The 15,964-nt window shown below is 44.4% G+C and overlaps 1 protein-coding gene across 3 annotated transcripts in view; it reads left to right on the top strand.

The window, feature by feature from the left end:
* Rcan1 (regulator of calcineurin 1) overlaps window positions 1–15,964 on the top strand; it is a 75,995-nt gene that overhangs the window by 54,878 nt on the left and 5,153 nt on the right. Inside the window, exons 1-2 of one of the 3 annotated variants that reach the window (XM_047564319.1) lie at window positions 13,141–13,394; window positions 15,634–15,807. In XM_047564319.1, coding sequence (XP_047420275.1) covers window positions 13,308–13,394; window positions 15,634–15,807 — 261 coding nt within the window. In that variant the 5' untranslated portion in view covers window positions 13,141–13,307. Of the gene's footprint in view, window positions 1–13,140; window positions 13,395–14,236; window positions 14,761–15,633; window positions 15,808–15,964 lie in introns of those variants that run through there. The other 2 variants (XM_047564317.1, XM_047564318.1) reach the window with 2 other exon arrangements.

The following is a 15,964-nucleotide window of genomic DNA, read 5'->3' as shown; positions in this document are numbered from 1 at the left end:
GTTGAGCCTGCTTGGTGACTTTGCCTCTCCTCTGGCTTTTGGCTTAGTTTCCCCCAAGAAGCATACAGGGCGTCCCAGTGCAGGCACAGGGCCCAGGAGAGATGGCCAGCAGCTCCCCACTGACAGGGTGGGGGGACGTTACTAATAGGGATGGAGCAGATTCTGCCAGCCCAGGTGGTCCCCTAGCCCCAGTGACAGATCCGATGTCCACACAGCCTCCACCCGTGGTGGCATGCCTGCCTCTTCTCAGTGTGCGTCACTCTTACTGCCGCTCACCAAGACTTAAAGGAGAGTCCGCATACAGACATCTCCAGCCCCAGAGGGGTGCTTTCTCAGAGCAAAGCTGTTTCACTTACTTCTTCTCCTGGGGATCAGTAGGCTCCTTGATAAGGATAAGGCTCAGAAAATTTGATATGAAACAAATGCTAAATAACTTAAATCCCAAATCAGACTTTCCTCTCAGACATTTAGAAAGGATTGGCACACATGCTATTCAGGAGGCTGAGGCAGGAGGATTGCAAGTTGGAGGCCAGCCTTGGCAATTTAGTGAAACCCTGTCTCAGAATAAAAAATTAAAAGGGCTGAGGATGTAGCTCAGTGGTAAAATGCCTTTGGGCTCAATCCAGAAAAAAAGATATTGAGGTTTTGTTTATTTGTTTTCTGGTTTTAAAAAACTGTGGTAAAATATGCATAACAAAATTGAGTATCTTAACCATTTTTAAATGAGTTCAATGGTGTGAACCAATTATCCACCCCCAACTTCCTCTTTTGTGGTCAATATTTTGGAGTTTACACATAGCTTGATCATTAATTCCCTCAGTCATTCAGTCAACAGATGTCCCTAAGTCATCTCCTGGGTGCCCAGAACTTGGCTAGATGGGAAAATAGGAGGTCATTTTGCAGCCCCTGGGGAATCCTGATGGGGACCTGCATGTTACAAAGATAAACCATGGACCCATTGCACTTGCCCAGGAAGGAGAGGGGGCTCCAGCAGAGGACCTGCCCACATGGGGGCCCCAGAGCAAGTTGTCTGGGGAGTGATATTTAAATCACTGTTAAAGTGGGACTGAGAAGCTGTGGGGGACGCTGCAGGCAGAGGAAGCAACCTGGATAAAGGTCCCAAGGCTTGAGGACAGGCCCATCTCTGAAATGTTGTTCCAGTTACTATCACTACACACCTGCCACCCAGCACGTGGCGGCTTCAAGTAGCAATTATCTGTTTTGCTTGTCATCTGCAGTTTCTGCAGGGGTTGGGTCTGCTGTCCTTCCGGCAGTGTCCGGTTTGCTGGGCTGGGGTCTAGAACTTCTGCTGCAGACGTCACACTCACATAGCTGGCAGGCCACGCTGGCAGTCAGCTGCGGGCCCAACTGGGGCTTTGGACTGGAGGCCTTGGTTCCACATGGGCCTCTTCATGGGCTACTTTGGCTTCCTGACCACTTGGTGACTGTCCTAGGAGGAAGCATCCTGAGAGAACAGTGGCTTTTTATGACTTTGCCTTGAAAGTGACACAGTGTCTTTTCCAGCACATATTGTTGGTTGAGGCACTCACAGAGGCCCTCTGTGTTCAAGGACGGGAGACCTGCGTTCTCCCTCTTGGTGGGAATGGCAAGGTTCTACAAGACCATGTGGGATGGGACACAGTGTGGGAGCCGTCTTTGGAAAACTCGGTCTGCCGGACTGTCGTCATCACAGCTACCTCTAGCCTCCCAGCCCTCCACGTGCCCTTTTGTAGACCTTATCCTCTAAGCCCAGATTTGGGTATATGTTCTAACAGAAGACTTTATATAAGACATTAATTTATTTATTTTGATGTTCTTACCAAACTATTAGAAATGAACCGCGTATAACTGCATAGATTGTTTTATTTTAGAATAGGCAAAGGTAGGATTTCCAAGAAATTCAGAACATAACAGATATTAGCAGTGAGCCAATGCCATCAAATACTTAGGCAATTGATCAAAGGAATTCATTGAAAATCAATAAAGTGGATATGTCTTTAATAAAAGCAACTATTTATTTGATTCTACGTGAAACATGAACTTGCCTAATAACTATTTTTCAGGCAGTAATGACAAAAAACAAGCATAGGTTCTTTCCATACCTGTTGCTAGTCCCCCCTATTATCAAGCCCTTAATCCACAGGACTTTCTGTCACTGGACCAGTGGGTCCCGAGATGGGTTCATGACCTACTGGACTAGCCTTTTCAGATCACACCCTCCATCCCCAATATCCCGAGCTCCGAGCCTCTGCATCACACAGGAGATCATTTTGTTATGTTGTCACTGAGTTGCAGTCCTGTCTCCCAAGCTGCACTGGGAAAAACCCTTAGGGACAAAAATCGTGTCTTTCGGAGCTTACACTAGAGTGCGGATACTGCCTGAGCCCTGGCAGTGGCTTAGGGTTTCTTGATTGATTGTCTGTGAGCTTTCTGAAGGAGGGCCCACCTTCCCTCCTGGTATCTCCAGTGAAGAGTCAGGTACTTGGCCACATGTTTATGAAGGACTTCAACTGTTCTGGGGTCTGTGGCTTCATCTGCCACTGGTTTAGTAGAGAAACCAATTAAAATACATTGAATGCTAAGAACTAGAGGTTCCTTGTGTTACAAGACTGTGTAATAGGGGTAATTTGACCCAGCCTTGGGTTCAAGTTGGCACAGATCCTTAATAAAGGGTGGTTGAATGAATGAACAGACTCATGATTTTCCCTTAAACTCGGAAGTCTGTTCCAGGTAGGTGCTTGTCCAGTTAGGCAGCTTCCAGCCCCAGAAGAGCCCACCTGTCTAGGGAATCTGCCCCTGTAACTGGCTTGCGGTCTGGAATTTTCCCCTTAGCAATGCATTCCTTTGGGGTTGAGACTTTGATCTCCACAATGTGCTGATTAAATACAAATTCCCTTGGAGCGCCTTATACATTAAACAGCTGTCATCATTAACACCGAAATGGGAAAAAGTTTATTAGTGAACATTCCAGTCATGTTAGAGGGGAGGCTTCAAGAAAGGGGCCTTGCAGGGAGAGAGGAATAGACCAGGATGTGCTTACGAGCAGTAAGAAGAACGGAAACGAATGCAGATGAGAAGAGAGTACGTGTGAGGTCACGGCAGCAGCAGAAGGGACAGCATAGTTTCACTAAAGGCGTGCTGGCCGGAGGTCGTTTGCATGGCCCAGATGGAGGATTTTCCAAAGAATGCGGGACATTCTCTGCTGGCCACTCGCTGGAGTCTGCAGAATGCGCTTTGTGAGTTCTGTTCATGCATCTGCAGAGGTTGGTCAGCCACCTGTGGTGCATCGCAGGACAGCCCAGTGACCGTCCTGGCTCTTGTCCAGCCCTGACTCATGTGAACGGCTCAGCCAGCACAATCGATTAGTTGGTATTTCAGGAGATAGAGAGGGTTGGTGAGAGAGGCTAACAGAGAAAGCAAAATGGATGCTTTCTGTTTAAAGGTGTTTAGGTAAGAAATGGGAATTTTTCAACAATCGGCAGTTTGAAACACCAGGTTTAGGGATTATGCATAATAAACAGTACAAATAAATTAAAAGCCATGACTGCAACTCAAAAGGGAGGGGGAAGTAGATTTTTCCTTTCTGATTAACCTTTAACCTTACATTGTGTATCTGTTAACCACAGTTATCTTGGCCATTGAAATAACGCATCTAGTTGGGGGTGGGGAGGAAGCCTTTTGTTACAAAACTAATCAGTGTTCTCTGTGAACATTCTATTAAACCTATTAAATCTTATTTTTTAAATGCTTTTTTCTTTGCTTCTTCCTCTGTTTTTTTTTTTCTTTTTTTCTTTATTTCTGCAATTCATCTTTACTACATACTCTTTCTTTTCACCAAAACAGTCGCAGCACAAAACATAGTTTGTAACCTGCTTTTTTTGTTTGTTTGTTTTAGTTTTAGGAACTGAGCTCCACCCCCAGCCCTTTTTATTTTATTTTTTTATTTTGAGACAAAGTCTTGCTAAGTTGCTTAGAATCTTGCTAAATTGCTGAGACTGGCCTAAAACTTGCAATCCTCCTACTTCAGTCTCCCCAAAATCACTGGGATTACAGGCATCCGCCACCACACCTGGTGCCTTACCAGCAAGTCTTGGACCTCTTTTTTGCCATTAAGAGTCTTTACTTCCTTCCTGTGGGTAGCTCCATAGTCTATTGAATGGGTTTAGCATAATTATTGTCTGGTCACTGATAAGATATTGCAGTTGCATAAAAAGCCATGCAGGAATATGTTTGCATCTAAATCTTCGCCGGTGGCCATGAGAATTTCCTTAGAATGAAGAATTTCCTTACAATGAATTCCTAGGAGTGACATTGTTGGTTCCCCACAGAATTCTAGTTGATGTGGTTGGCACTGAAAGTTTAAACTATGAAGTTGACTACTTACTTCATCCACATTCCTTTTGAAGTTCTTCCCAGGGATAGATGAGCTAATGGTTATATTTGTCAGAGATTTCAGATGCTTGACATTGGCTACAAATTTTTGGAGTCTTCTGATTTCTTCATCTTGGTTCTGGTTGGTCAGTTGGTGCGGTGGACATTGCAATATGTCCCAAAACAGAGATATGTCTCTGTGTCCCCTTGGCCATTGCCTGCTTTGGGGACTACTTCAGCCTGAAGCAAGCCACCTCACCCAATTTCCACCCCTTCAACCAGGGTAGCCCCTGTCCCACTGTTGACCAGTGTGGGTGTGTCTCTTGCTCCATTGAGGCTCATCCTTCCCTCAGAACTCCCCAGAGAGTCAGCGAGGCCTCCATGGGTGCCATTTTATTACTCTACTTTCCCTCTACCAGGCCTGCTTTCTCCCCTCCCTCTCCCCAATAAATCCCCTGCACAAGAACCTCTGTCTCAGAGTCTAGAAGCCAGTGACAGTTGGTTAGTTGGTTGGTCGGCTAGCTGGTTGTGTTGTTATTTTGGCTGGCTGGTTGGTTGGCTCCTTGTTAGTTGGTTGGCTGGCTGGTTGGTTGGTTGGTTGGTTGGTTGACTGGTTGGCTGGTTGGTTGATTGGGTTGACTAGCTGATCATGGTATAGGCCAAAGTAGTTTTCCCTTACTAAGGGCAATAGAGCCACTATGACCTTTCTCAGAATGAAAGAGCCCAACATGGCCTAGACTAATGGAAGGGCTTCTGAAAAAGATGAAGTTAGGCATAATCTTCCCAAGTTATTTTCAACAAAAGATGATTGCTCAAACTGTCTCCTAGATTTTTTACAAGAGCAGTTTAAAATGGGGTCTTCTCAACCTGGTCTTTTAAAAACTATCTCAGCATCACTCTGAAAATATGTTTGGATCATCTTTCTATGTCTTCTAATGCCTATCATATTAAAAATCTTTCTGCCTCCATTAATTGTAAGCTATTTCTGTAGAGATCTAGAAAAGTACCAGGGTTCCATTTATTAGCTACACTGTCTCCTTCCCTCTTATGGCCCAATCATTTTTTCTGACAATTCCTTTAATAAATCAACTTTGGTTTCTGTACATTTGAGGAGTCAAGGTCATCCCTACAACCATGTCTCAAAACATTTACAGGATAATTTTAGGAGAGGGATACAATGTTCCCAAAATGCCCAGGCAGTCACCCAGGGGAATCCATTGTGCCTGTGAACGGACCACACAGAGAGATTGCTGTGTGGAGAGCGAGAGACAAGCCTTCTAAGTGGATGATTCGGTGCCGATCGTTTGACAGAGAGCAGAGTCAGCCCCAGTCAGGATGGCTCAGCTGCTCTGCCTGTGCCTACAGCCCCTGCCCCTGACCACGGTGCCTGGCTCTAGGGGGTGACTGATCTGTTTTTGATGATTTACTAAATTAAGCCATATATAGAAAATTTAAATGTCTTTGGAGTCAGTCATCAGCGGAGGGGCAGGTGTGCGACCACAGGAGTGGTGGGGACCCTGGTATGAGACAGCCCTGGTTTCCACTAAAGGCTTAGCCAGAACCCCTGGGGTTCAGGGCCACAGTGCCACATCCTCCTTCCCTCCACCCCCCAAAATGTAGGAACTCAGTTTCTATGTGAAAGCTCCCAGTTTTTCAATATTGAAAGTTATTTCTTTTTAAATGTTGGGAGGCTACCAGTTCCCAAGGAGCAAACTGACCAGGCCCTCTTGGCCTGAGAGAAGGAGGACCAGCTCTCTTGTCTCAGGCCCTCTGGTGCGAAGACATGAGACGTGAGCCCAAGTCTTAGGCTCTTGATACGAACTCACAGATTTTCCTGACGAGTGAAGTTGGCACAGCCATTCATTCTCTTTTGTGGCGGTGTATGTGGTGGGGTCTTGTTCATTGTATGTTTGTGGTGTATCTTCCCTTACATCCATTTTCAGCATTGCATTGCCTCCCGAAGATGGCAGGGTACATGCCTCTTCATGTGACTTACTATCAGACTTTTAAATAGTCAGCAAAGAATGCAGTATAAGAAAGCACATGCGATGGCCCCGTCGGGATTTCTCAACCACAGACATGGAAACTGGGTGTGTGGATGGAACGGAAATAGTAGGTAAGAGCACACATACACTCAAAACTATTTCTGAGCTGACTCCTCCTTAGTTTTAAGACTGGGTGTGGAGATGAACTCTGCTTAGCAAAGTTGTTGAGAATTGTGTTTATATCTGGTGTTGAAGATTTCCAGATTTCAATCTTGCTGGTTCTTTTGCTCTTCCTTCACGAACTTCTTGCCTTTTGATCTTCTATTTAGGTTCAGCCAGCCCCTCACCAGGTATCGGTGTGGTGTTCATATGTTCCCAGCACTTTCCCAGGCTGCTTGGGAGAAGCTTCCAGAACAAGTCCTGGCCAGAGCATAATAGTCTCAGTCCTTCCCAGATAAGTAGGAAATCCTTCTGGGAAGGAGCAAGGTTTGTTAGTTGAATCAACACTAGAAAGCAGAGCTCATCCTTTTAAGGTGAGGGGATGAATCCTAGGGAATGGAGCCTAAGGTGGGGAGAGCCGCTCAGCACTAGAATAGACAGAGCCAGGCCTCAGGGGGCCATGCTAGGCATGCTGGCCCTTCACTGGCCCATTCCAGGGCACCATTCTTGCCCAGGGTCTTTCACTGTAGTATTGTGCCCCTGACTGAGAATGGCATCAAAGCCAAAGTTAAAATCAGTAATCAAAGCAAGGTGGGTCTGGAAAGGAACAGACTGAGAAAGCAAAGAAGGAATGATTAATTAGGGTGGCTTTGGGCCTCATAATCTCTAAATAAATGTTACCTCCCTTAATCCTCATCTGCTGGTCTCCAAGTCATTAAGTACAGTTTTGATTTGCCTATGGCTATTTCTTCATCTTAAACATCGCACAGTGTTTTTCCAAGAAGTTACAGAGGGGTGGTTAATCTTTATGTACTAAGGAAAGGTTGAGGTAATAAGGAAATGAGAGTTAATGGGATTCAGAGCACACATGGAACTTAACAAACAAGATGGAATCTGCTGTGATCCGTGACCTCTGTCTCCAGGAATAAATCCGTGCGCACTCTTCTCCCTACTTAGATTGCTGGTTTCCTTTTCCTTCTTTCTCTCTCTTTCCATGATGACGATTTTTCTTTACATGCACCATGACTGACCGTGATTGCCGTTTTGCTGAAATATACTCAACAAGAGGACCTGGAGCACATTCGCATCTGTCGCTTTTGGCAAGGGCATAAATAAGCCATTCGCATAAGTTCTGTATTATCCAAAAAAATACAAATTATTTGCACACTCTTGTACTAATTTGTGCAAAGTATCAAGTGTTACTCCAGATTTCTCTCTTCAAAGTGTCGCAGGGTACCAGCAGGCTGAAGTTTATTATCGCTTCTCCAGCTTTCCTACAGAAGATGAAACCTGTCACACTTAGAAGCGATTTTCTTATTTCAGACGTGCAGTCCTTAGTTGTCATTTGTTCTCTGTGGATGGAGCACCTCCCTGATTTCTTTAGGACATTGTAGCTCCAGCCCTCAGAGCCCCTCCCAAAGGAAAGGTCATCTGCTCTACTTTGCATTTTCTTTGAAAGGTTATCACTCGGCTTTCCATTTTCTTTTAAATGGTGGCCCTTCCTTATGGCCAAGCACATTTTCCCAGTAGTAAAATATCACTAAGAGCAAGAATCCCTGAGTCCACATCTGGCCTCCCCTGAGCCATTCATACCCTGATTACCTCTGAAAGTGGCTAAAAATAGAAATTCCTTTATAGATTTCAGAAAGAAGAATGCTTTCCCTACTCTCTTAACACTTGCTGGTTATGAAAAACCTAAAGAAAACGGGGAAATTAATCTCACGACTGCTTAGACAAATGGTGTCCAAATGTTCCTGAGCATGAACTTCATTGGTAAAATATTTTTGAGTACCTCTGCCAGCCAAGCATTTTATTTGTAAATTCTATACAAACTCTGCTTTATATGGGACACCTTATAAAACATGCCATAAAAATAGGCACTTAAAGAAAGCAAGGTGAGCCTACATTAAGTTGAACATGTTCTTCCCTCATGCAAAGGGTTGTGTCCCGCTTCAGTGGGCCCAGAGCAGAGCCATGGCACCCATGGGGCATGGAGGTGGAGGGACAGAGGCCTACAAACATTAAGTAACAGTAAGACTTCCAAAACCAGAACAAAACAAGCCTGCCATTGCCCCAGGAGCTAAACCTTGGGGAAAGTGGATTTTTATTAGCCTAGTATCTTTTAGTCCTGAAAAGACCTTTGCAAATTGCTTCCTTCTTCAGTGTGCCTTGGTTGACTTCCCAGGCAAGCCTCAGTTTCCCTCCCTGGTCAGTTGGTTTTGTCACAAGCTTCACATGTGGCGCATTGCAGGGCAGCTGTCAACTCCTTGGGGTTTATAATGGGTGTTCTGAGGTCATCCTGGCTGTGTGTAGGAATGCTGTAATGGGAATGATGGAATTCAGTATAAACCTCAATTTTCCCTCACCAAAATAGAAACTTCTTAATGCAAATACGCTCTAACTGCTTGGAGCCAGAGGAGGCAAACGCAGGTTAAAGGGATTTATTTATGACTTTTATGGTGTGGATGGAAGAAATGCAAACATCTGAAGCTTTGACTTAACTAAAGCATTTCATTTCTTTGTTAGCTTCTAGTTTCAGTTTTACTGTTTTGAGTGCAATTTTTAGTGTGCTTTTCAAGAGTTCTAAGGAGACTTTGCTGTGGGCACTACTGTCTCCAAATCAATCACATTTGACTAGCAAACAAGAATCAAGAATGTACTTGTCTCCCAAACCACAGGCAATGGACAAGTATGAAAGTCCTTTTTTTTTTTACTTTGAAGATTTGGTTCATTATGCATCATAGTCATGCATGATTGTGGGGTTCATTTTGACCTATTCATAAGTGCGTAGGCATGCTTTACTGTATGTCAGTCCCCACAACCACCATCTTCCTGCCCCTCTCCTCTCACCGATCCCCTTGCTCTACTCTGTTGTTCTTCCTTGTATTAATTTGTTTTTCAATTGGGGCCTTATAGTTGTACGCACAGGTGGGATTCATACACGTACATGGCGCAGTTGGGTCAGTTTCACCCCATAGTCCTCCCTGTCACCTCCCTCCTCCCTCCCCCTCTACACCTTCTCCTGCTCCACTCTTCTCCCTCTGTCCTCATGTGACTTCTCTTTTAATTCCTTATTTCTGACTTTCACAAGTGAAAGAAGACATCTGACCTTTGACTTTGAGACCAACTGACTTCACTTAGCATAATGACAGTGGACATGATTTCATTCTTCATGGCTGAGTGAAACTCCATTGTTCAGATGTACCTCATTTTCTTTATCCATTTGTCTCCCAAGGGACACCTGGACTAGTCCCATAACTTGGCTTTTGTGAATTGTACTGCTCTAAACATTGGTATGCGTGTGTTGCCTTGGTATGCCAATTTTAATTCCTTGGATAAATATCAAGAAGTGGGACAGCTGGGTCATATGGTAGTTCCATTCCTGTTCTTTTGAGAAATCTCCATACTGTTTTCCAGAGTAGCTGTGCTAATTAGCAGAACCACCACCAACGCATGGATGTACCTGTCCCCCCACGTATTCGCCAGCACTTATTGTTATTTGTATTCTTCATGATTGCCATTCTAACTGGAGGGAGATCTCTGTGTAGTTTCGATTTGCATTTCCCTGATTGCTAAGGATGTTGAACATGTTTTCATATATGTGTTGGTCATTTGCATTTTTTTCTTTTGAGAAATGTCTGTTTGGTTTATTTGCCCAGTTGATTTTCTTTTGTGTGTGTTTAAGTGGCTTTTGTTTCTGGGTTGGTTGGTTGGTTTGGTGCTAAGTTTTTTGAGTTCTTTATGTATGTTGGATATTAATCTCCTGTTGGAAGAGTAGCTGGCAAAGATCTTTTCCCATTCTGTAGGCTTTTCCTTTGCTATGCAGAAGCTTTTTAATTGAATGCCATCCCACTTACTGATTCTTGTTTATTTCTTAGCTTTATGGATCTTATTAAGGAAAGCTGGTGACTACTCAATATGTTGGGGTGTTGACTCTGTTTTCTTTTAGCAGTTGCAGTGTTTCTGGTCTAATTCCTAGGTCTTTGATCCACTTTCAGTTGATTTTGTGCAGGGTGAGAGATAGGAATCTAGTTTCATTCTTCTACATATGGGTATCTAGTTTTCCCAGCACCATTTGTTAAAAAGGCTCTTTTCTCCAGCTTATGCTTTTGGCTTCTTTGTCAAGGATCAGATGAGAACCCAATGGCTGTGTCTATGTGGGTTTGCTCTGTCTTCTGTGCCATTGCTCAGCATGTCTGCTTAAATGCCAGTACCATGCTGTTTATGTTACTATAGCTCTGTAGTGTAGTTTGAGGTCAGGTATTGTGATACTACTGCATCCCTCTTATTAAATCTGCCCATGCTTTCTTTCCTTGCAGCCAAGGAAACCTCAGATAGCAGATCCCAGGGGTCTTTCTCCTGGTCTAGGGCTCTGACATGTTTTGTGACCCAGTGATTTGATTTGATTTGATTTTTGCCAGAAGCTTCCATTCCAACCTCCCTACAAAATGGCAGCTATCATCTTAACCTGATCCTATTCCTCATCTAAAAATGGAAGTGCTCAGGTTTGATTCCGTGGGGCTGATCAGTTCAAAGGCAGTTACAGAATTATGTTTGCTAGACTTTGGGGGCAGCATGTGGAAGACCTGTCATTTCTATGAGCAAAGACAGCTGAACAGTCTTCACACACCTCACTATTCTTTTTTCTCCTCATTCATATGATGAATTCAAACTAGTAAATTCCAGTGAGCCAGTACTGTTGTCTCAGATGGACAGAAATGTTCCAGATTTGCCCACAAAATGAATTGGAGCTTTGTGTCATGGATTTTAAACAAAGAAGAGGACAATGAAGCGTGTGTTCTCCCACTCCTCTGGTCACCTTTTAGTGCTCTTTACCAAGGTGGACTCCAGGAGAGAGAAAGAAGAAGGCCGAGTGGGAACACAGGGAGGGGACTTCTCTGAGGCTCTGCAGGAGTTGCCCCGGCACTGTGCCCTGCCTCCCCCATCCCTCTCCCCAGTCCACCACCACCCACCACCCACCACCCACACCACAGCCCCGACTCGTGGCAGCTGCCTCCAACATGCCAGCTCTGCCGGGAAGCACAGCTCCCCCAGAGCGGTCACCATGGGCCAGCACCATCCAGCCTGAGCACGGCCCCCCGCGTTTGACGCACACCTACTGTTCACAGTGTTCCAGGCTTTTTAGAATAAATGTATTTAGGTCTTTTCAGGTTGGGAGCTATGGGTAATTTGGCAAAGCAAACACCATAACTGGCTTCTTACGTAACCCCACGGTTGGCAGCGAGATTCTGTGCATTGAAATGAAGCACCGCTCACTCATCCAAAGATGACTTTTCCTTTTTTTTTGGAGAGATAAATGTGCCGCTTTGTTTTTTCCGGTTGCATTTTTTTTTTTTTTTTTTTTTGGCTGACTTTAATGATGCTTTGAAGTTAATTTTTAAATATGAATGGGAAGGTTTTATTTAAGTTTTGGAAGTTGGAACCCTGACCCTGTGTGCCCCTAACAGAGAATGCTTAAATAACTTGAGTGCTTTCAGATGATAACAAAACTGGGGAGAGGGCAAGGGACCCAGGACCCAGACAGCACAGGGATCCAAAGTGGTAAAATGCTTAGAAGTTAGAGTTGCATGCTTTTGAAAGAAGTAGAATCTGTCTTACATCCCAGGGTGCTCTGGGCATCTCAGGAACAGGAGACCCACTGAACTAGCTTTTCAACTACAGTGTATATTCTTTCCATTTTTCTTCCTTTCCTATTTAAAAAAAAAAAAAAAATTAGTCTTATGTCTCTAAGCAGGACCTCTCTATTTTATTTTATTTTTTTCTCAATTCCAGAGGCTAGATTCTCTAAAATATTTTGGGTTTTGTTTTTTCGTGGTGCTGGTAATGGAACCCAGGGCCTGGGGCAAGCTCTCTACCACTGAACCACACCCGCAGCCCTCTGAAATGGTTTTGCATCTTTGCTTGAATTCAGTAGCCATTAGAAGACCAGCCAAGTGTTGCATGCCCTTCATTCTCAGACTACAGTAATAAAGTTTTCAGATGAAAATTCTAAGATTGCTTTAGCATCTCTTCCCACCACACTCCCGTGGAACACAAGTGGAAATTGGGACATTCATCCAATAAAGTTCAATTGGAAAAAACAAAAACCAAAGGGAAACACTACATTTCAAAATGAATCCCACTTTTTTCTTTAAAAGCAGAGTTCATTGACCAAGCCAGATTTCAAAATGTTTTCTCCAAGGCCCCAACTGAAACACTGATTGAGGTTGTCAGGAAATTACAGGGATCAAGCAACTCATCAAGACTTGGTTTTCGAGGTCTCCCAAAGCCTCGAAGTGGCCCTGGAGGCTAATTGCTGTTTACTGCAGTGGACCTTCGTCCTTGTTCTTCTGTAACATTTTCCATCTTAAGAAGGGCCGTCCCATTCAGCCGAGGAGCATGCTGTCTGAGTGGCTGAATGGAATTACTACCAGTGGAAACTATGCTGCAAGAGGGTGGACATGGCAGCCGGGAAGCAAACCTCAGCTGGTTTTCCATCCTCCCCAAGCACAGTTAATTAGCATAGGGAAAATGACTAAGGTGTTGACGTCACCTCTTTCCAGTAGAAACTTACACTTTGTCCCTGTCTGCCTGCGAGCATGCAGGACTTGACTCAGGAATTTGCTGTCCAAACAGGATGCTCTGGTCGCTGGGCTTTTTTTCCCAGGGGGCTGGCCCTCCCCCTCGGTGCTTTATAAGTGCCGGCTCAAGAAAGGACCGACAGTCTCTTGGAAAGAAGCAGACTGGGACTTGACTGCGCCGGTCTCTAGCCTCTCCCTGTAAGAAAGCAGGATGCATTTTAGAAACTTTAACTACAGTTTTAGCTCCCTGATTGCCTGTGTGGCAAACAGTGATATCTTCAGCGAAAGTGAAACCAGGGTAAGGCTTCTAATGTAATGTGATTTTTTTGAGAGTTTTCAAAACATTGTGCTAATTAGGACTATTAACTGAAATACGTGTGGGTATGTGGCTCTCTTGTGGGTTTGAGGGTTTTGAAATAAGTCCAAAGTATTTTGAATCTTGAAAATCAAAAGCTGTTGCTTTAGGAATTAACTATGAGGGAGTTTTTAGAGATCTCAAAATTTGAAAGCATCGAGGTTCCTGGACCAGCTTCCTAGTGAGGCAGTTTGGAAATTGCATGGCTTTCCTTCCGAAGGTATGGGTGAACTTTTCCAGGGAGGCTTCTTCTGACAGTGAATAGAACCACCCTTTTACAGCTAGAATAATTTGATTCAGAATAATTTGATTTTGTCCTAGGGAAAAAATATCGTCAACTTATTGTGTGTTTGCAGTAATTATAAGGGTCTGCCTCCAGTTTCCAGATCACACTAGCTAGGGAAAATGCAGCCATAGCAAATCATCAAACTGGATAAATAATTTAAATGTGGGATTAATTGAAGTAATTAATAAAATTAGTCATTTTAATCACCATACTTTTCTTCTTCATTTGGTTAAAATGGAAGACATTGATAGCTACCCACCTATTTATCTGATTTTTTAATAAGATACACGAATGAATATTGTATATTTTCTGTTTGAGGGATGGTGTTTGTGTTGTATGCTTTATACCCAAAGCCATATTGGAACACATGAAGGTTTATGTTCTTTTTCAAATCAAATTTAACTCCATAATTGTATACCATGATTGTGATCTGGGACTATAGTTTGCTTTAAAAAAAAAAAAAAAAAAAAACTAGATCGTACAGCATATTCTAATGCTGTTGAACAGCTATAGTAACCAGATACCAGTTAGTAGAACAAATAAGATTGCTTAACAAGAGAATGATGTAGGAGGATTGGGGATTCAGCAGGGAGCGCGGATTCTCTGTTCTGATCCCGGGCCCTGACTTGTATTCTAAAATTATTCATCAAAGTCATCTCTCCCGAATTCTGAATCACAACTTCAGAAGTACACAGTTGGTCACAATGCCTACTGATGAGGTCATGCCAAATTCCAAATCACCTGACCGCCGGCAGCTCGCGCATCCGGGGAGAGGCGGGCCCGGCGCCGCCTTCCGTGGTGCCTCTGCAGAAGCCCTGGCAGCGGAGTCACGGAAACGTGCAGGGGCCGGAGAAGAGCCCGGGCGCGAGCGAGAACCAGGCTGGGAGCTGCGGCTCCTCCCGCGACACACTGGCCGAGCGGCCGCACGGGACGCCGGGTGCCCGGGCTCCTCTCCTCCAGCCGCGGACGTTCCGAGGAGGGTCCGCGCGCCGGGTCCTGCGCCGCCTGCAGAGGGGCCTCGGGGTGAGCTGTGCCCTGGCCGCTGCGCTCCGCACGGGTTCCGCAGCCTGCCCCAGGGGTTTAGTCCGGAGAGACTCGGACGGCATCCGAAGGCCTGTGCGTCTTCCTCGAGGCCCGACCGTCCACCCCAGCAGCGGTGGGGGCGCGCCCAGAGCTGCTCCCAGGAGCCCGACTGGCCATCCCGGAGCTGGGCTTTGACTGATCCCGACTTCACTAGCTCGCAGGACACTAGGCTGGCGTGCCTGAACTCAAGCCAGCGCAGAAATGGGTCCATTGCAGCACATTAATTTTAAACCAGTATCATTTTAGAGTTAAAAAGTAACCGACTAGGATTAAAAATATGGGAATTTTTAAGCTACTTCCTTTAAGAAATGCAAGACTTTTTTGTTCAATTAAATGTTTCCCAAATTAACCGTACTCAAAAGCACATCACCCTTAGTGGTAGGATTGGTGTGGGCCAGGATGAGGACGTTTATAGGAATATCAGGCCTGGGAATAAGGAATTGACAAACTGAACGTCCTTGGAAAATGCTCATTCTGCTTTAAATTGAATTTTTTCTCTTATCATAAGAAGTATTTAAATATTGGTGATTGTTCTACTGGTTGAGTTTAGTAAGTCATCTTACTTTCTTGTAAAATCACCTGTCATAGGCCTAAAAAGAGCTGTGTCTGGGCTAGGAATGTCGCTCAGAAGTAGAGCGTGTGCCTAGGGTATGCACCAGAAATAAATAAACGGCAGCATCTCCTTAAGTAGGAAGTTAGGAATTTTTGAAGTGGTTGGTAACTCACTCCTTTACTAAGCAATGTAATGATGTCCTTTAGTCAAAGGTCACGTGCAAGTAAATTTCAACTCCTTTTATTTTTATTATTTTTCAGGCCAAATTTGAATCTCTCTTTAGGACATATGACAAGGATATCACCTTTCAGTATTTCAAGAGCTTCAAACGTGTCCGAATAAACTTCAGCAACCCCTTATCTGCAGCCGATGCCAGACTGCAGCTGCATAAGACTGAGTTTCTTGGGAAGGAAATGAAGTTATATTTTGCTCAGGTGAGTCAGAAGTCAGGTTCATTGCTATGCATGCTTCTCCCTCTTCCCCCTTCCCATCTTTTTTTTTTTTTTTTTTTTTTTGGTAGTAGTAGTATTATGAATTGAACCCACACACCTTTTTATTTGGAGATATTTGGAGACAGGGTCTTGCTAAGTT

Source organism: Sciurus carolinensis, chromosome 9 (genome assembly GCF_902686445.1).
Source record: "Sciurus carolinensis chromosome 9, mSciCar1.2, whole genome shotgun sequence".
NCBI lineage: Eukaryota > Metazoa > Chordata > Mammalia > Rodentia > Sciuridae > Sciurus > Sciurus carolinensis.
Note: the sequence above shows the minus strand (reverse complement) of the source record. Positions and strands in the feature narration are given on the sequence as shown.